Source organism: Garra rufa, chromosome 12 (genome assembly GCF_049309525.1).
Source record: "Garra rufa chromosome 12, GarRuf1.0, whole genome shotgun sequence".
Classification (NCBI taxonomy): Eukaryota; Metazoa; Chordata; class Actinopteri; order Cypriniformes; family Cyprinidae; genus Garra; species Garra rufa.
The window spans coordinates 27,858,352-27,879,813 of NC_133372.1; the positions used below are offsets into that span (position 1 = coordinate 27,858,352).

The 21,462-nt window shown below is 35.4% G+C and overlaps 1 protein-coding gene across 1 annotated transcript; it reads right to left on the reverse strand.

Moving 5' to 3' along the window:
• Positions 1 to 8,059: 8,059 nt before the first annotated feature.
• On the reverse strand, positions 8,060 to 20,284 carry atg4c (autophagy related 4C, cysteine peptidase). The gene is made up of 11 exons (XM_073851961.1): positions 20,208 to 20,284; positions 19,732 to 19,855; positions 19,187 to 19,270; positions 18,817 to 19,050; positions 15,836 to 16,160; positions 15,658 to 15,728; positions 13,719 to 13,885; positions 13,518 to 13,596; positions 12,799 to 12,875; positions 9,721 to 9,840; positions 8,060 to 9,457 (listed from the first exon to the last, which is right to left on the reverse strand). The coding sequence occupies exons 2-11, from the start codon at positions 19,841 to 19,843 to the stop codon at positions 9,296 to 9,298; spliced, it is 1,431 nt and encodes a 476-aa protein (XP_073708062.1). The 5' UTR covers positions 19,844 to 19,855; positions 20,208 to 20,284; the 3' UTR covers positions 8,060 to 9,295.
• Between the last annotated feature and the right edge of the window lie 1,178 nt (positions 20,285 to 21,462).

Below are 21,462 nucleotides of genomic sequence, written 5' to 3' on the forward strand. Positions count from 1 at the left end.
TAGAGATATATTCCCCAAAGCTGACACGCACTGTAAATGATGGGGATGAAGTGAACCTCTTTGTCCACTTGTTAACAGGCAATGTCGACCTTACATGCCAATCAAAAGGGAAAAATAGTCAACATGCACACACACACACACACACACACACACACACACACACACACACACACACACACACACACACACACACACACACACTAGTATGCACTGACACACAAAAACATTTCTGTTAGATCGCTTCAGCCTTCGCTTGCCTCCTCAGACATTATGGATTACTGGTCTATGACTGACAGATATTATGCTTAACTAAGCACAAGTATCTGTACCTGGGGAAAGGCAGATTATAATTGACCTTGGACACCCTCGGTCGTGCTTTATTAAAACTTCATTTAAAAAAGACAAAACCTTGGTGAGGCAAGGAGCCACAGCCATAATGGATTAGATGGAAATCCATTATGCATCGCACACAAGAAAAAGTAGGGACGGAGACCTGCTTTAAAAATATATTTTTAGTACAGAAAATTAATGCCCCCACACAGGGCCACTGAATCATTTTAAATGGCCTTTTTTAGTATATAGGTATATGTGTTGAGAAGGCCAATATTTCAGCAGCACAGACTAATGGATCATTAATAGATAAATGTTTTCTGGCTTTTTTCATTTTCGTTGTAGGATGCTATTTCAGTCCCCTTCGTGAATAAGTAAAGGGTATTTTGCATTTAACAGTGTGCCCATCCTGTATTTACATTCAGATTATAAAAAGTTTGTTTTATTGTTATGTTTTATTTAAACAATAAGGCACTCAAGACTGTAATATTGCGTACAATCACTGTACCATGTTCACAGTTCAACAGTTCTTTCTGGTCCTTGGATTTAATCTGAATGATCAATATAACAAGAATGCTGATATTTAATCCAAAAGCTGACAGTCTGTACATTAGCGGTGACGATTTTTCAGTGATCCTTTCTGCAGGTTACATTGTTATGGCAGCAGGTGGCATCTTTTTTTGTGCATTATGAGTTATTGAATAATTAATTGGAATCATTGACTCATTCTCTCAGAAAATAATTAACTGCTCGAAGGCAACTACGATTAATACTGCTTTGACTTTGTTTGCAACTATTTTCTTTTGTGGAGGAAAAATAGAACTGAGACTGAAAATATTGTTTCTAATATGTATCGACTTGTTGTTTTTTGAAATGTTGTATAAATCTTACAGTCTGAATATCTGCATGTCAGATTTCCTTTTTCATTAATTGCCATTCTATATAGAAAAGACTAAGATGTAAATAAAGATTAATAGTTGCTTCTATGCCAGTGGTTATTAAACTTTTTTCCTCTAAGGCTCAAAATTGTCCACAACAACATTAAAAAGGCCCCATTATTTTCCAGTTGTTTACTGGATTAAGGATAAAAATTATATATGTATATATTTTAGAGCTTGACATATATATAAAAATGTATATTGTTTATAAATATGTTGTAAGATTTCATTAATTTTCACAATTTTCCCAAAGTGTAGAAATAACACTTAATAAAAATTAGGCTACCTCATACTGTATATCCAGTTTCAAAAGAATATTAATAAAAAAAAGTTAAGGGGTGAATTAAAATAGGGAATATCTTGATATTTTGTTATTTAAGCTTATTTTAGTTCATATATACATTTTTTTTAGACAGTAGGAATCCTGTTTCTTCAAAGAATCAAAAAAAGTTGTTATTTTAGATTATTTTAGTGTTTGTTCTTTCTTAATTTAAATTTTTTTTTATGTAATCTTGAGGCCCCCGAGTGGGCCCCGGGCCCCTAGTTGAAAATCACTACCCTATATCTCATATATCCAGCCCCCCGGGCCACTAGTTCATATACCCAGGTTTTTCTAGAGAGTAGGAACCCTGATTCTTCAAAGAATAAAAAAGTTGTTATTTTAGCTTATTTTAGTGTTTGTTTTTTAATTATTTTTATGTAATCTTGAGGCCCCCTAGTGGACCCCGGGCCACTAGTTGAGAATCAGCGCTCTATAGCTTATATATCCAGGATTTTCTAGAACCCTAGGAACCCTGTTTCTTCAAAGAATAAAAAAGTTGTTATTTTAGCTTATTTTAGTGTTTGTTCTTTCTTAATTTTACATTTTTTATGTAATCTTGAGGCCCCCGAGTGGGCCCCGGGGCCCTAGTTGAAAATCACTGCACTATAGCTCATATATCCAGGTTTTTCTAGGAACCCTGTTTCTTCAAAGAATAAAAAAAGTTGTTATTTTAGCTTATTTTTGTGTTTGTTTTTTCTTATTTTTAAATTTTTTATGCAATCTTGAGGCTTCCTAGTGGGCCCCAGGCCCCTAGTTGAGAATCATGGCTCTATAGTTCATATATCTAGGTTTTTCTGGACAGTAGGAACCATGTTTTTTTAAGAATCAAAGAAAGTTGTTATTTTAGCTTATTTTAGTGTTTGTTTTTTCTTATTTTTTTATGCAATCTTGAGGCCCCCTAGTGGGCCCCAGGCCCCTAGTTGAGAATTACGGCTCTATAGCTCATATATCCAGGTTTTTCTAGGAACCCTGATTCTTCAAAGAATCAAAAAAAGTTGTTAAGGGGGTGAATTAATATGGGCAATATCTTGATATTTTGCTATTTTAGTGTTTGTTTTTTCTTATTTTTACATGTTTTATGTCATTTTGAGGCCCCCTAGTGCGCCCCGGGCCCCTAGTTGAGAATCACTGCTCTATAGCTCATAGCTCATTCTTCAAAGAATCAGAAAAGTTGTTATCTTAGCGTTTGATATTTGTTATTTTTACATTTTCAATGTAATCTTGAGGCCCCTAGTTAAGAATCAGTGCTCTATAGCTCATATATCCAGGTTTTTCTAGACAGTAGGAACCATGTTTCTTCAAAGAATTAAAAAAAAAAGTTATTTCAGCTAATTTTAGTGTTTGTTTTTTTGTTATTTAAAAAAAAAAAAAAAGTAATCTTAAGGCCCCCTAGTGGGCCCCGGGCCACTAGTTGAGAATCAGTGCTCTATAGCTCATATATCCAGGTTTTTCTAGACAGTAGGAAACATGTTTCTTCAAAGAATCAGAAAAGTTGTTATTTTAGCGTTTGTTATTTTTAATTTTTTTATGTAATCTTGAAGTCCCCTAGTGGGCCCCAGGACCCTAGTTGAGAATCACTGCTCTATAGCTCATATATCCAGGTTTTTCTGGACAGTAAGAACCATGTTTCTTCAAATAATCAAAGAAAGTTGTTATTTTAGCTTATTTTAGTGTGTTTTTTCTTATTTTATTTTTTTTATGTAATCTTGAAGCCCCCTAGTGGGCCCCAGGCAACGAGTTGAGAATCACTGCTCTATTGCTCATATATCCAGGTTTTTCTAGGAACCCTGAAAAAAAAGTAGTTAAGGGGGTGAATTAAAATACTGAATATCTTGATATTTTGCCATTTTAGCTAATTTTATTTATTTATTTTTACGTTTTATGTAATTTTGAGGCCCCTAGGCCTCTAGTTGAGAGTCATTGCTTTATAGCTCATATATACAGATTTTTCTGGACAGTTGGAACCATGTTTCTTCAAAGAATCAAAAGAAAGTTGGCCCATGTGCTCTTAGTTGAGAACTATTGCTCTATAGGGGCTGCACACTGATATACACAGTGATGAGGTTTTTCAGCTCTGTATATGAACTTTTCATTTTAAGCGTTTTACATGTTTATGTTCACTGTCATCCATAGCGTTGCAAATTTAAAGCCTAAAATCAATAAATCTTTCTCTCTCTCTCTCTCTCTGCTTTCTCTTTACTGCAGAGGTTTCATTGTAATATCAACTGGACGTTTTAGTAGAGACGCTGATTAAGTTTATTCACTGTTGCAATTACTGTCATATCCCCGTTAATTAATAGCAGAGTTTAACAGTGTCTTGTTTCCTTACGGAGTCTGAGGTAATGAGACAAGCAACATGATTTCATCTGTGCACCTGGGAAAAGAATTCCAGTGCTAACTTTGACTAAAATGTGCAGACAGTACACCTTGGATATGTTTTTATGACTGCAAAGAAACACTAGATGACAAAAAGCTCTGTCTGTGAGATAGATGTTGTGCCTCTCTGTGGTGTGAAGTGTCTCCTCTCATTGGAATGAATGAATGTCTGTGTGTGCATTAGCGATACTCCTCTCCACCCCCCTCCAAAGCCTCCATCTCAAGTGTGTAGCACACATAGCTGACTCGACAGGCCCAACAACAGGCAATATCCCCTGCTTTCAAGCCTTTGCTCCCGCCAGCTCTGGATGGATTTGGTTAGTAAATCGTGACAGGGGGTCGGCCATGCCTGAGAGGAGAGGGGAATGAGGAAACAAGTGTTTGCTCCGCATAGCCCAAGAGATGCAAGAAACAGTCTCTGTGATGTCCTGTCACCTGAAAGGCGTATGAAAACAGGCACACACATCTGTTATCCAAATGTTAACTCCAGGCGCCCTGTGTTGTCACGGTGGAGGGGGAATGGGGTTGTGGCTGGCTGAAGACCCTCTGCAGGGGAGGCTTGGGTGCTCAGTAGTGGGAAATACTACAGTAGTGATGGGAAACAGCAAAACAAAAAAGTCTGTCTGTCTATCTAATCTATCATACAGATGGAACAACATAAGTTTGAGTAAATTATTACAGAATTTTTATTTTCAGGTGAACTATCCCTTAAAAAAAATCAGCTTGGTCCTGGAAAACTATATTTTATATTGAACCTTGCACATATATAGCCAGGCATACACAGTACACACAATAGTATTTGCATATGAGGAGATATATTTAACCATGCTGCTATAGACCTTTTTCCTGAGTAAACGATGAGCGCAGCGCCATTACGAATTCTAACGTCAGATTGAATGCTTTTCTGTTCCGTTTCCATAGGAACCCATTCAAATAGCGTCCATCTGTTTTTAATGTAGCTAATGTCCGCTGCTTCGTGTCGTCTACACACTCATTAAAGTGAGGCACTGACAAATGATGGTCATTGCGACATTGCCAAGTGATGGCGCTATGGAGCCATGTGCTTTTTAAAAACATTTGAATAGGTTTAACATTAGTTTATTAGCTCGGAATATACCCTAATTTGACTAGAAACAATGCAGACCGGAAATGCAAAGCATTCTTTCAGTTAAGAGTCGGACTTACTTCCGTGTTCAGGAAAAACGTCTATAACATCAGGATGAAATTTCAAGTACCTGTTTGAAAATTCCCAGCATTCCAGAGTTCTAGAAGGGGAGTAAATCAAACAGCAGAGCACCTGGTGCAAGATGCCCAATCCTGCTGCCACCTGAGCTCACTCCAAACCACTCCTCTACCTAAAGACATACGTGCTTGTCTGCCAGTATAAATTTACATGTGAAAGTACATGTATAATCCATCAATACTAGGTGTGCAGTGATTACGTGGGAATATACTAAACACTTGTTGTGAGCTTTGGCACCACAGTCAAGTTATATAAAAAATGGTAAAAAAAATACCTCTAGTAATCTACTGCAGGTGGCGTATCTATCCATCCATCCATCCATCCATCCATCCATCCATCCATCCATCCATCCATCTATCTATCTATCATCTAGCCATCCATCCATCCGTCTGTCCACTTATCTGTCCGCTCATTTGTCCATCCATCCACTTTCCGTCCATCCATCAATCTGTCCTCTTATCTGACTGTTCGTTCATCCATCCATCCACTTTCCATCCACATCTGTCTGTCCTCTTATCTGACTGTTCATTCATCCATTTATCCGTCCACTTATCCATCGATCCACTTCATATCTATCTATCCGTCCGTCCACTTATCTGTCCATTTGTTCATCCATTTATCTGTCCATCCACTTTCCATCCATCCATCCATCTACTTAGCATCCATCTGTCTGTTTGTTCGTTCGTCCGTCCGTCCGTCCGTCCATCCGTCCGTCTGTACACATCTGTCTGTCCTCTTATCTGACTGTTCATTCATCCATTTATCCGTCCACTTATCCATCGATCCACTTCATATCTATCTATCTGTCCGTCCACTTAACTGTCCGTCCACTTTCCATCCATCCATCCATCTATCTACTTAGCCATCCATCTGTCTGTTCGTTCGTCCATCCATCCATCCATATCTGTCTGTCCTCTTATCTGACTGTTCATTCATCCATTTATCCACTTATTACATCGATCCACTTCATATCTATCTATCCGTCCGTCCACTTATCTGTCCGTCCACTTTCCATCCATCCATCCATCTATCTACTTAGCCATCCATCTGTCTGTTCGTTCGTCCGTCCGTCCATCCATCCATCCATCCATCCATCCACATCTGTCTGTTCTCTTATCTGACTGTTCATTCATCCATTTATCCACTTATTCCATCGATCCACTTCATATCTATCATATCTATCTATCTATCTAGCCATCCATCTGTCCATTCGTTTGTCCAACCATCCATCCATCTTTCTACTTAGCCATTCATCTGTTCGTTCGTCCATCCATACACTTTCCATCCATCCATCCTCTTATCTGATTGTTCATTCATCCATTTATCCATCCACTTATCAATTGATCCACTTCATATCTATCTATCTATCTATCTATCTATCTATCTATCTATCTATCTATCTATCTATCTATCTATCTATCTGTCCGTTTGTTCGTCAATCCATCCATCCATCTGTCTGTCCTCTTATCTGACTATTCGTTCATCCATTTATCCGTCCACTTATCTGTCTGTTCGTTCGTCCATTTATCCGTCCGTCCACTTTCCATCCATCCACTTATCCGTCCGTCCGTCACAACAAATTTTAAAAGTTAAATGTTACAGATGAATTTCTTTGGATTTAAAATATATAGTTTTTTTTCATTACAGTCACATTACAATTGCGATTCAGCATTTTTTTTTGGTATAATATGTGTAAGTGTCTATCAGTTTCCATCTGGAAATATTTAAGTACAATGCCTAATTTAGCTTGGGCTTCCCCAAAATATGGTCTTAGAGATAAAAAGAATGACATTAAGTAAAAAAAAAAAAATGGAATAAACACTGAACTGATTGTTGATAGTCCATTCAGCATGGATGGCTGCGCTTTCTCCATTACAGCCTGCAGCAAAAACCTTATGTCATATCCTATCTTGTCAAAATGCATATCAAAAAGAGAAGAGAGAAAACTTTATTCAATCCAAATTGCCCGCAGAACGAAGCCTCTTACAGAATCCCGCTTCTTTCATCTGTGGAATTCGCTCGCCGGAGCAGATTAGATTTTAAGGCATCTCCCGGAATCAATGCCTCTATTGGCAGCTGTGCTATAACGGAGCGATGGGGTCTGGTATGCTGCCATAGCCGCTGCTGGGATACAGCGTTCCCCCCCTGGAGAGCATGACTCATTAATTAAACATTCATACAGGCAGCATCGTAAATACAGCCAGAACACAAAGTCTCCTCAAAGCCGCCATGCCTCCCAGCACAAGTGCCCTTTCATGTAACACTGACGGAAAGGAAAGGTCGGCACGTTGCCTCACCCCTAATGTCCCAAACTTCCTTTTTCCCGCTCTCTCCTCCATGCCTTGTTTCCTAAATACAGCCCAGTATGAATTTACTGATCACAGACACTGGAAAACACTATGAGACGATGGCGTTATTGTACTCCGCTGCTTCTGTCTTCACGACATGCAGTGGTGAGACAAGCAGTGACTTATTCCATTTGGCCCCACAGAAGGGTAACTTGTTCCCCCAACCAGACCCTATAATTGAAGGCCGTGACCTTATTAATATAAGAATTTGTATTTAACATGAAAATAGCACAAGCATTGCTCAAACGGAACAGAAACAGAGGAATTAACCATGGCAACATTGAGTCCAACACAAGGATATTTTCTTTCCCCCGGAAAATGTCGTAATCACCAGATACAGCTTTGTTCCATTTGGCTGAATGGGTTGTAAAAAGGACTTAGCAAGTGCGAGTCATTTTCATTTGCAGTGTTTGTTAGGGAAGACAAGTTAATAGATTGAAAATAAGTCAATAACAAATTTGTTGTAGAGTAAGGAATGTACAATGAGTTTTTCAAACCACATTAGATTTATTCAATTCTGAAATCAGCAATTATAAAATTGAAATGTTCATTGTGCAGATGATTTTGGCAATTAAAGTATGATATTACAATACTCTGTGGTGAATTACAAAATCTTTCAAATGGTAGGTTTGCATAATTAACAGAAAACACAATTATGCTGGTTAAATACAATATGTGAACACTGTTAGAGCTAGTGTTGCAGATCTGTTCAATGAGAGTGCTTTGGTTCAGAGGTGTTTCTAATAAAAATAAAAGTTAATGACGACAATTGATATGGAAGTACAATTTCATCATGCTGACAATTTTGTTAAAATAATATATCACCAAGAAAAAACCTGAAGAAGTTATATAACTAAGGCATACTTTAATAATAAATTACTCCTTGATTCATACTGGTTTATGTTTAAAAATAACAATAATAAGATCTTTGCAGCTCTGAAATGATCCTTTCATATATTGACATTATACCACGGTTTTGTTGTTAACATTAGTGTACTTACTGTTATGTTAAGCACAGTTTCTGTGCATATCAGTGTACTGTGGGTTTTATATTTTTTTAAAAACTGGTGGCAGAGAAGGCTTTTCAATCTATCTACCACTGCTAAATATCATTTTAGAGTTAGGTTTTATATTTAGTTATGTGATACAGTGTTTTCTACTCACTTGTGAAGGCACATTATCCTTCCAGTTAACGTAACATAAAACATGTCAAAATAAAATGTTTGTAAAGGTTTGTAAAGTTAAATCACTATTTCATAATGTATAAATTTTAAAAAGTAGGCTAAATAGGTGTTTTGATTCATTGTTTTAAGGAGGAACTAACTACATTTACCCAGAGAAAATAAACATAATTTTTGAGAACTGTTAAAAACAAAAAAAAAATTATTTATTGACTATAAATGTCTGTTGCGTTAATGAACACACTGTAATGTTTGCATGTTTAGTTGTAAATATGTTTGTAATTAAAATTCCATGTGCATGAAGCACTGCAAGTACTGCAGACTATGACAACCGTCTCTTTATCAAACTTGGCTTTCATGCACATACTGACAGAAGTGTTGATTTCAGTGTGTTCAGTGAAATGGTCAACTCGTGCACTGCTTTCAGTCTATTTTTAAATGGACTTTTTCTGAAATGACATGAGGACAGTGTAGCTTAGACCCACAGTGTAAATACAGACTGATCTAGTCCTGATTTGTGGTGTTATTACTTGGTTTTGGGATACTGGCTTGAAGAGTCAGAGCAGCACAAAGTCTCCCGATGTTGTCCCTGCTCTTCTTGTGTCCCTGATGAAAGGCCATTCTCGCTTTTCTACGGCGATTGAAAGTTCATAGTCCTTCCCGTGTCCCTTCATAAAGGTGAACGCAGGGTACTTCTCTTTCGCTGAAGGCTGCAATATCTGGCAAATAAATAACAAACACAGTTTAACCAACATAACTTCAGATTTTCTTTTTTAATTAAAAGGTAGACATATCAGATTTTAACTTTTTTATAAAGAAACAAAATAATACACATTTTCCTTTCAGAGTAGTCTATGCAGGACAGCGTTAGTGTCATCCAATTACATAGTTAAATGCTGCCACCTGCTGACAGACATTTAAACAACAGCCTTTTACAGCTTAAAATGACAATATTTTGCTTGTTTTTGAAAGATTTACCCACCTTGGATAGCTCATTGCTAATTCTTTCATAGTGTTCAACGTTTTTTGAGTAGAAACCAATCGTACAGCTTGGGTCCATTTTACTGAAAGGCATTTTCTTTGGTGATGGGCAATGAAAAGACTTTAAAGAAGACAAAAAAAAAAGCAGAAATATCTATTAAAATGAGTCAAAATATGTTTCCTATGTTTATGTTTATGAAATCACAGTGATCCAAATGCACAACTGAAGCATCAGACCATAATGTAATTTAACCATAATATACTTAAAGTGCTCCATTTTCACACACTAATTTTGTACTTAAAGAAGTTCACTTTCAAAACAAAAATTTACAGATAATTTACTCACCCCCTTTTCATCCAAGATGTTCATGTCTTTCGTTCTTCAGTCATAAAGAAATTATGGTTTTTGAGGCAAACATTTCAGGATTTTTCCCCATATAGTAGACTTCAATGGTGCCTGCGAGTTTGAACTTCAAAAATGCGGTTTAAATGCAGCTTTAAAGGGCTCTAAACGATCCCAGCCGAGGTATCTTATCTAGCGAAATAATTGGTTGTATTCTATAAAAACCCTCAAATGCTCGTCTTGTCTAGCCCTGCGTGAACTGTGTGCATTCGAGGTTAAAGCATTTGAGGTTAAAAAGTATATAAATTGTCTTTTTTTTAATTAGAAATTAACGGATCGTTAATAGATGAGACCCTTCCTCGGCTGGGATTGTTTAGAGCCCTTTGAAACTGCATTTTGGAAATTCAAACTCAGGGGCACCATAAAAGTCCACTATACGGAGAACATTCCTGATTTTTTTCCCCCGAAACACATAATTTCTTTACGAGTGAAAAAGAAAGACATGAACATCTTGGATGACAAGGGGGTGAGTACATTATCTGTACATTTTTGTTCCAGAAGTGAACTTCTCCTAATAATTATTCTTTAGTACTTTTTGCTTTAATTTTTTTTTTTAAGATTTATTTTTGGCATTTTTGCCTTTATTGTGATAGGACAGATCAGTAAGGACAGGAAGCAAAGTGGGTGAGAGATAGGGGGCGGGATCGGAAAAGGTCCTCGAGTCGGGATTCGAAAACGAGACGCCCGGAGTACAACGTTGCCCACAAGGCTATCGGCGCCCATTCTTTAGTACTTACTCCATTTACTCACCCCCATGTCATCCAAGACGTTCATGTCTTTCTTTCTTTCTTTCTTTCTTTCTTTCTTTCTTTCTTTCTTTCTTCAGTTGCAAAGAAATTAAGTTTTTTTGAGGAAAACATTTCAGGATTTTTCCCCATATAGTGGACTTCAATCGTGCTCAACGGATTGAAGATTAAAAAAGGAAAGTTAAGTGCAGCTTCAAAAGGTTCTACACAATCCCAACCGAGAAATAAGGGTGTTGTCTAGCTAAACAATTGGTTATTTTCTAAAAAAAAAAAAACGTACAAATTATACACTTTTTAACCCTTAAAGTCCCCCTGAAATCAAAATTAAAGTTTTTTGGCTTTTAGTATGAATATATTAGCCTTAAGATTATCTATAAGCTAGTGTGCTTCAAAACAACGACAAAATTCGCATTTACAAGATATGGGCATTGTCCCGCCCCCTACACAGAGATGCAATAACACGGAGCAGATCATATCATATGCGCTCATATGTGCGATCGGCATGTATGAAACTACACAGCCTCAGCATGATTATGCCGAGCTCAACGGCTCTGGCCCGAGCAGATATTAATGGAACGCTATTGGCTATTCAAAATAAGTGGGCGGGGCTGGGCGATATGTTTTTGTTTCAGTTAAAAGTACGTCACCACATAGAATAACACTGCGTGTTTCAAGGCACTTCAGTGGACCTTTAAATGCTTGGCTTTTCTAGCTCTGTGATGCGCTCTGTGCACTCCAGTTCAAGACAGTTAGGGTACGTCGAAAAACTCCCATCTCAGTTCCTCTCCTCACTTCAAAATCATACTACATCGCTGCAGATGTACCGACCCAGTGTTTACAATGTGAATGTGGAAAGAAGAATGTCCTTTACAAAAAAAGTTAAAACAGCAATGTAGGACAACTTTGAAATTGAAGGAGAAAATTTGTTTTTTGACATACCCTAACTGTCTTGAACCGGAGCGCATAGAGTACGCATGCGCATCGCTAGACAAGATGAGCATTTATGGTTAAAAAGTGTAAAAATATTAATTTAAGAAAATGACAGATTGTTTTGCTAGATTATACCCTTATTCCTCATCTGTGATTGTTTCGAACCTTTTGAAGCTGCAGTGAACTGCATTTTTAACCTTCAATCCGTTAAGCACCATTACAGTCCACTATATGGAGAAAAATCCTGGACTGTTTTCCTCATAAAACTTCATTTCTTTGTGAATCTTGGATGACATGGGGGGGTAAGTAAATTAACAGGATTTTTTTATTCTGGAAGTAGAGTAATCTTTTAAGATCTTCATGAATAAGAATAAGAATTACACATACTAGGTACACTTGAATTCATCTTACATACACTAGTACACTCAAGTATACTACAAGGGGTATAGTTAAAAGCACATTAGTTTATATTCATGGTGTCCCAAAATAGCACACTTGAGTACACTTACATGATCTTAAGTTTATCTTAAGGATTCATTTTTAGTATATTAAGTACAAAATTAGAGCATTGTAAGTACTTCATGGAAGTGCACTTTTTTCACCTGTTCCAAATAAGCGATGTGTGTTCATGTGAAACAACCAGATTGCAGAAATAAAAGATTTCACTTTTTGACACATTTTTTGACAAATGTTAAATTCTGCCTGAGATCTGAAAGGCTTAGACAGCTGAGCTGAAAGTATGGCCCAATATTTCTGTCTCTGGCCAGGCCGCTTTCTACAGCACACAAAAAGCGTAAAAATAAGTTATGATGCTGAAATACGAAATGGTTGGAGCTATATAAAATATGTTGGAGCTGATACAAAGTACAGAACAATGTGTAAATCTCTTGTGTTCGGTAATTGAGTGTGGAGGTCTACTTTCAGATTCATACCCTTAAGTACAGAAACTATTAAATTCACATCACTGTGCGGCGGTCAGCTTTTTGTAATTCCACATTACCTGCAGAGGGAAATCGCTTGTGCTGACATCCACAAAAGACTGACAGTAATGAGGATCCATGTAAATCAAGCTGTCATCTGCAAGGACAAAACAAAAGACAAGTTATTCAAAAAACACAGTGATTATTATAATGCATATCCTTGCCCAATTTCTATGCAGAGCAGCTCAAAGTCACCCACCTCCGCTGGGCTTCAAACAATCAAACGTGAGAATTTTTTTTTGGTCTTCCCTAAACTCGGACGGATTAAATGCTGCATAATCGAATCTGGTTGTACAAGCACATTCTTTATGCCGCAAAGGGGGCTGTCATTTAATTTTGGTGTGGAGAAATTACTTTTACAAACACGCAATTATATTAGATCATTTGCATATGATGAATGCAGATGGCAGGCTGAACCTGGCAAGGAGAATGTATTGCTTGTCATTTAGACATCGCGGAGAGTATTTCAAATTGCTAAAATGTAAATGGGTAAATATTGACTACCTACATGTACAACTGAAGGCTTCCACTGGCTACTGAAGGTGATGGAGAGTGGGCTACTTTGGGTAGCTCTGAAATCTTATGTAAATGGAAAAGCCCGCTATTCTAGATACCCTCCTCGCATGATGAATGGTGTAGCATTTTTGATGGGTTCGGGAAAAATAAAACAAGCTTCTCTGATGGCGCCGGCCTTCTTTTTGCATGCATTCATTTACTTTTATAGGAGATAAAGACTAACCTTGAAATCCAACAAAATAGTAGGCCTGTTTGGGCTTTCCACCAATGATGCCAATACAGTACTCTAAGCTTAATATGCTCTAGGAAAAAGAGAAAGAGAGTTGTTAGGATTGCAGTATTGAAGTCGATAGCCACATCTTTAACAAATATTTCTCTATTTGTCATTGTATAATCTACTTTATAGTTGTTTTCAAAGCCTCACCTTGACAAAGCTCAAGTATTCTGGGTTGATTTTCTCTCCACCGAGTCTCACAGGAATGAGGATGATGACAGCTCTACTATCAGGGGCAGCTCCACAATTGAGTCCCTGAGGATCACTGTGGCTGCCCGTCCTCCCTGAATGGCTATCAATAACATCAGCACTGTACACTGAAGACAATCAATAACACAGAGGTCAAAAACGGGGCCTTTGTCTGTCCCTCTCTATGTTGAGTGAGACAAATACAGCTGGTACTAAATCTAACTGTACTTGTGTCAATACATGATTAATCTACAATTGTATGATGTTTGTAAATTAGCTTATAAATATTACATTTGGGTGTGCTTGTTCATATTAGGATTGAAATAAAATTGAATATATACTTCCATTAAAAAGTTTAGGGCAGGTAAGATTGTTAAAATGTTTGTAATAAATATCTTATGTTTATTTGATTTAAAATATAATAAAAACAGTAATGTAACATCATCTATTTTAATGTTTTGTATCCATTTTAATATATTTTTAAATGTAATTTTACTCCTGTAATGGCAAAGCTGAATTGTCAGCAACCATAAATCCAGACTTATGTGTCACATAATCCTTTGGAAATCATTCCAATAAGATGATTTGGTGTACAAGAAAACTTTTTAAATTTATTATTTTAGCACAGTTGAAAATGGTTGTGCTGCTCAATAATTTTTGTGAAAACCATAATCATTTTTTTTTAGGAATCTTTGATTATTACGTTTAAAAAAAAAACTGCATTTATCTGAATATATTTTGTATCTATTTTAATATATTTTAAAATGTAATTTTACTCCTGTGATTACAAAGCTATATATTCAACAACCATAAATCCAGACTTTGGTGTCACATAATCCTTCATAAATTGTCCCAATATGTTGATTTGGAGTACAATAAACCTTTATTTATTTATTTTTATCACGGTTTAAAATTTTATTTTATTTTAGCACAGTTGAAAATGGTTGTGCTGCGCAATAATTTTTATGAAAACCATAATACATTTTTTTCAGGAATCTTTGATAATTATGAAGTTCAAAAGAACTGCATTTATTTGAAATATAATATTCTATTTTAATATATTTTGTATCTTATTTAATATATTTTAAAATGCAATTTTACTGCTGTGATGGCAAAGCTGAATTTTCAGCAACCATAAATCCAGACTTTGGTGTAAAGTTTTTTTATTTTATTTTATTTTATTTTGATATATTTTAAAATGTAATTTTACTCCTGTGATGACAAAGCTGCATTTTCAGCAACCATAAATCCAGACTTTGGTGTACAATAAACTTTTTATTTTATGATTTTCTTTGATTCTATTCACAGAGGAAAATTATTGCTGCTCAATAATATTTTAGGACTCTTTATTACTCTATAGAGGAATAATTATGAAGTTCAACAGCATTTATTTGAAATACAATTATTACTATTTTTTTGCTGAACAAAAACTATTACATTTTTTAATAAAAGAAAAAAAGTGTTTGTGTATAAATATATTTTTTCTTGACACAGCTCTATTAACATAATTTTTTTTATAAACAATACATACAGTGTGGTCCAAAGTTATGCCTAGTGTAATTCTGAATGAAATTTATTACTTTTATGCCAAAAATCATTAGGATATTAAGTAAAGATCATGTTCCATTAAGATATTTTGTCAATTTTCTACCGTAAATATATCAAAACTTAATTTTTGATTAATAATATGCATTGTTAAGAACTTTACTTGGACAACTTTAAAGGCGATTTTCTTAATAATTAGATATTTTTTGCACATATTGTCCTATCTTAACAAACCATACATCAATGGATGATGTATAAATCTAGGTTTAAAAAATGGACCCTTGTGACTGATTTTGTGGTCCAGGGTCACATTTGCTCTTTTGTTGCTCTGTGAAAGATTTTAGATTTTTCATACCGGTGCAGTCCTGTGCTACATATATGCTTATCCCTTTCAGCATTGCATCTACTGCTTCATCGACAGCTTTTCTGAGGGAAAGAGAAGAGTGACAGGGTAAAATATTTGACAATCCTCATCATAAAGGACTTAAAAACTAAATAATTAAAATATACAAGTATCTTTACTGTACTCTTACCGAAGTATGTGTGCCACCACTGCTGGGCCGTACCAATCTCCTGCCCGTTTTCCAGATGTCATTCCTAGCTGCACTAGTCTGTGGATGCCCAGCTGGGCTGAGGGTTCGTCCCCAAACCAGGACACAATGCTGCGGTGATATGCCTCTCGTAGGTATGAGTCGGCCTCCTCAGCCCTTCCTTGAGCAGGACAGAGAGGCTGGGTGACCTGCGCTCTTTCTCCCTGAATGGAGGCCTCTAAGGTGGCCACCAATCTTCTTGCTGCACTGCTAGTCCATGTCTCTGTATCCAGGGGCTCCAAGGTCAGTGCTTCAGACCAGGTCCAGTCTGGTGAAAGAGAATTTTTAAAAAGATGTATTTAAAGGATCATGTGACATTGAAGACTGGAGAAATGGCTGCTGAAAATTCAGCTCTGCCAGAAATAAATTATATTTTGAAAGTCCAAGCTTTTGACCAGTAGTGTAATATAATCTTTATTTTGTTAATTACCTCATAAATTCTATCCACTAAGAAACAATGGAGCAGAAGTCTTTCAGAAGTCCTAAAAGTCTGTCCTAGATTTCTCTGAGTGACAGACATATTTAAATTTGACTTTTAAATAGACAGTGGGGCTTGTGCTTTAAGAACAAAAGTCCAATTACGATATTCAGTGTAGTCAGTATTTCACTTTTATTACATTTTTATCCTCACAAACAGAGTGGGTGTCTGAAATGGTGCAAGTACAAGTGCTGAGGGTCATAAAGGTGCCGGACCTGGCTGTGGGGCCATTAGGCAATGACCTTGCTACTTGTCAAGGCCTGTAATTGGCCAATAAGTATATTTTATTAGCCATTAGCCTCTTTATAGACAGATATTTCTATAATGACATATTTCATTATAGACGTGGGCTCTGGATGACGCTTCAATGTTGTTTTTTGAATGAAGGCATTAAACTGGCAAATGTCGTGGCCTGTTCACCATATTACACAAAACGGCCCTCCGTCAATCATATGAGAACTCATTCTTTAGAGAGTGACAACCTCTAACCCTGAAATACCCAACCTCTGAAATGAAACATTAATACAGAATTTCATTATGCAAATGAGGAGATGAAAACTTTGGCTAATTACATTTAAGTAACACACCTCTGCAGCTCTCACAAGGACAGTTTTCATACAAAACTGTAATTTCATAATCTGAATATTTAAAGGTAACTACACCACTACAATTCTGCTGTTTAAAGGAATATTCAAGATATAGATGAGTTTATCACTGGAACAGATTTGGAGATTTAGCATTACATCATTTGCTCAGTAATGGTTCTTCTGCAGTGAATGGGTGCCGTCAGAATGATGGTGGATTACGGTGGATTATTCACAGTAATCCACATGGCTCTGGTCCATCCAGGCCAACATCTCGTGATATGAAAACTGCATGTTTGTAGCAATAAAACGTTTTTAAGCTCAAACTGCTGCTTCTAGTTAAAATTTGAGTCTTCTGTCCATAATGTTGCTTTCTCCAGTGAAAAAAGTTGTCTTTTCTGAATCAGTAGAGAAATATGCACAGACCAAGTACTATTTTGTGATAGGACAACAGGGATGGACTTTTTCACCGGAGGAAAAGTTATTATGCATTATGGACAATAAATGCATCAGTGTTGGATATGTTTCTTACAACTTCACAAGACATTAACTGATGGGCTGGAGCCATACTTTTATCAGCTGTTTGGACCGTCATTCTAATGGCACCCATTCACTGCAAATGATCAGTTGGTGAGCAAGTGATGTAATGTTAATTCTAACGCTCATAATCTGATCCAATGAAGAAACAAACTCATCTACATCTCAGATGGCCTTAAGGTAAGTAAAATTTCAGTAAAAAAAAAATAATTTTTTGAGTAACTGCACATAACAATTAAATTGGTAAACATCACATAGAAATAAATGTGTGTGTATATATATATATATTATTTCTGTAGAAAAATAATATAAAATTATTATTCTGGTTTAAAAATTAATATTGTTTTGCAATTGCTGCTCAAAAAACATTTAATATTATTATGTTAAAAAGCAAAGTAGATTTTTTTCAGGTTTCTTTGATGAATAGAAAGTTCAGAAGAACTGAAATTTAAATTTTTGTAAGATTATAAATGTCTTTGTCATCACTTTCGATCAATTTAAAGCATCCTTGCTAAATAAAAGTATTAATTTCTATAATTTCCTCCTGAAAAAAAAAAAAAAATTATTATATGCATATATATACATACTGACTTCGAGCTTTTAAATGGTAAAGTGTATAATGTTACAAAAGCTTTTTATTTCAAATAAATGCTTTTCTTTGGATCTTTCTATTTAAAGAATCCTGAAAGAAATGTACTGAACCGTTTTAAATACTGATAATAATAATAATAGAAAATATTTCTTGAACAACAAATGAGCACTTTAGAATGATTTCTGAAGGACCACGTGACACTGAAGACTGGAGTAATGATGCTGAAAATGTAGCCTGGATCACAGGAATAAATTACATTTTAAAATATACTCAAATAGAAAGCAGTTATTTTCAGTAAGAATATTTTACAACATTAAGGTCACTGCACACTGAGTATTCATTTTTTTTTTTTTCATATTCGTCATCCATTCCTATCAAATGGCTTGTTACGGATGCGAAAATGCATTTTTTATGACGGATGAAAATTTTACAGTTTCGTGTAAACTCCATTGACATAACGTGAGGTTGTATTTATTTTTTAATACAACCTCAATTTAATAATTTTAATAATAAAAATCTTTCATTTCAGACTCAGTATGCAATAGCTTTTAGTGCTTTTGCTGTATTTTGGATCAAATGAATGCAGGCTTAGTGAGCAGAAAGGAATTCTTTAGAAAACATTAAAAATCTTACTGTTCAAAAGCTTTTGACTTTTGTGTGTTTGTATATATTTAAACTTGTGTGTGTGTGTGTATTTATCATCATGACTAATTCACTCTTGACCTGATCTCACCTCTACCCAGAATGTGAAGCAAAAGAGCCTGGGCCAAAATCATCTGCCCTGCCCGGAGTGTACAACCCCACCCACAGTCTGAAGTGAGGCTGGATCCCGGAAGTGCAGGAAACTCTTCTCGATAGGTCAGCCAAACTCGTGAGGTGAAGTCCTTTCGAAATCCATCAACATTACCTGTGACAACATCATCCTCTAATGCCTCAGCAGTACAACTCTCAGTAGGGCTTTCATCATCTGAGGACAACAGTTAGCATAAACATTTCACGATACACCTCGAATATCTGCAGAAATTTTTATTTTAAAATGCCAGATATATTAAATATCAAATAAAAATAGAAATTATAAACAAATAAAAACTTCTTCATCTTACCGAAAGCCTTGAAGTGATAGCATTTCCCCAACAAGAAAACAGGAGAATTACGGCTGAAGGCAGTTTTTGACTTAAGAGCCCAACCTTGAAGGTAAAAAAAAAAAAAATACAGGTATGTACAGGTACAGTTAAACAAAAAAATTATTCAGACATCAGACATAATTTTTTATATATTTTTTTTCCTAATGGGTGCAGGACATTATAGTTAATTTATGTTAATGAGAATAGCAAAATAAACTGTGACATTATACAAAAATGACACTTTGACCTGACCTGACAATGTTTTGTTAAATACCTTTCTATCAAAGTTATCTGACATTCAAGATGAATTTGTTCTGACAGTTCTTGACAGAGTCCTTAATATATTTTATTACTATTTTGTAAACTATAGCGAATAAACTGTGATAATGTGAGGAATTTTAGAGGTGTCTGAATACATATTGGTTTGACTGTATGTCATAATCGTGTGACTCGTGAAAGACTGTCAGATGAACTGAAAATGTACGTATTAATATTCTAGTGACGTAAAATCTGTCATTACATACTATACTTCACGTTGTGCCATGCTGAGATGAATTTCGATTTCAGTTTCTCCACCTCGTCGGTCCCTTTAGTCTCCATTTTATCAGCCACGGAGCAGAACCCATCACAGCACATACGATGGAGTTTCTGTAAAAAAGTTTGCAAACGACCAAAACAAGTTAACTTACATCGTATCTAAAAGCATGCCATTGATTTTACTTTCTCACGTATTAACACTTGATGACATTTCCACCACATACGAAAGCGATAACGTTGCATATGAAATAATGATCAAATCACTGGCCAGAATACGAATTTATTAACGTAAATACATCTCAAGATACTGGCTGACTAGCTATGCTATGCTAATTAATCTGCAAGCTTGTAGGTTACAAAACCGCCTACAATAAGCGTAAACGCAAACAAGTGACGAATGCTTTGTAAAATAAGTAATTACATAGTAAAACATATAAATATGTACTGTAAAACATAACGTTACCTGCTCACATGTCTTGTTATACTGAAGAACTTACTGTGCAACTACTCCTTTCTGTTTACATTTTGAGGAAGTGGCCATCTCGTTCGTTCTCGCGGTATTTCGGGTATTGTCCCGTCTGGCTCATTCTTGCACTATGTGATGGACTAGTGATAGGAGGACGTCTTACTCATTTTCCACCGAATGTTTCTTTTGAACTATTCGTTCCAAAGAACTGGTTTAAAAAAGACAGAGTTATTACGGTTTTACAATAAAGGATGGTTGTGATTATATGGTGGTTATATGGTTTATGTTAAAATCAATTACCTCTCTAGGCTGAAAGGTTTTTGTTATATTAGAATAAAATATTTATTAACAGCAACTACACTCAGTCAAAAGTTTTTCAGTCAGTAAAATGTTTAATGTTTTATTTTTTTAAGAATTATCTTCTGCTTACCAAGCCTGCATTTATTTGATCTAAAATACAGCAAAATCAGTATTGTGAAATATTTTTATTATTTAAAATAAATAGATTTCTATTTGAATATATTTTAAAATGTCATTTATTCCAGTTGGGTAATTTTCTTCAGGATTCTTTGAGGAATAAAAAGATCCAAAGATCAGAATTTATCTAAAACAAAAAGCTTTTGTAACATTATACACTACACCATTCAAAAGCTTGGAGTCAGTATATATTTTATTTTATTTTATTTTTTGAGAAATAAATTATAGAAATTAATACTTTAATTTAAGGAGGGATGCTTCAGTTTCAAATTCAGATAAATGCTGTTCTTCTAAACTTTCTGTTCATCCAAAAAAAAAAAAAAACTGAAAAGAATTACTCAGCTGTTTTCAACATAATAATAATAATAATAATAATAATAATAATAATAATAATAATAATAAATGTTTTTGAGCAGCAAATCAGAATATTAGAATAAGTATCACGTGACTGGAGTAATGCTAATAATTCAGCTATGAAATCATATTCAAATATAAAGCAGTCGTTTCAAATAGTAAAAGATATTTTAAATTTTTACTGTTTTTGCTGTACTTTAAATCAAATAAATGCAGGTTTGGTGAGTAAGAAACTCCTTTAAAAACATTAAAACCCTTACTGTTCAAAAACTTTTCACTATGTATGTATTAATAAAACTGTCATATATTCGTTTATAGTGTGTTTTATTTGTAAGACGTTTGGTATTTGATTTTTTTAACTCACTTTTTATGAGTTTGACATCGTTCAGGGTTGTGTGACTCAAAGAAATGATTCATCACG

Excerpts from the sequence above, each read along its gene's own strand:
- atg4c (XM_073851961.1), bottom strand. The coding sequence starts at position 19,843 with ATGTGCTGTGATGGGTTCTGCTCCGTGGCTGATAAAATGGAGACTAAA. Across the intron at positions 15,729-15,835 it reads GTGGTGGCACACATACTTCG|AAAAGCTGTCGATGAAGCAG; the intron begins GTAAGAGTACAG and ends TCTTTCCCTCAG. Across the intron at positions 13,597-13,718 it reads AATACTTGAGCTTTGTCAAG|AGCATATTAAGCTTAGAGTA; the intron begins GTGAGGCTTTGA and ends TCTTTTTCCTAG.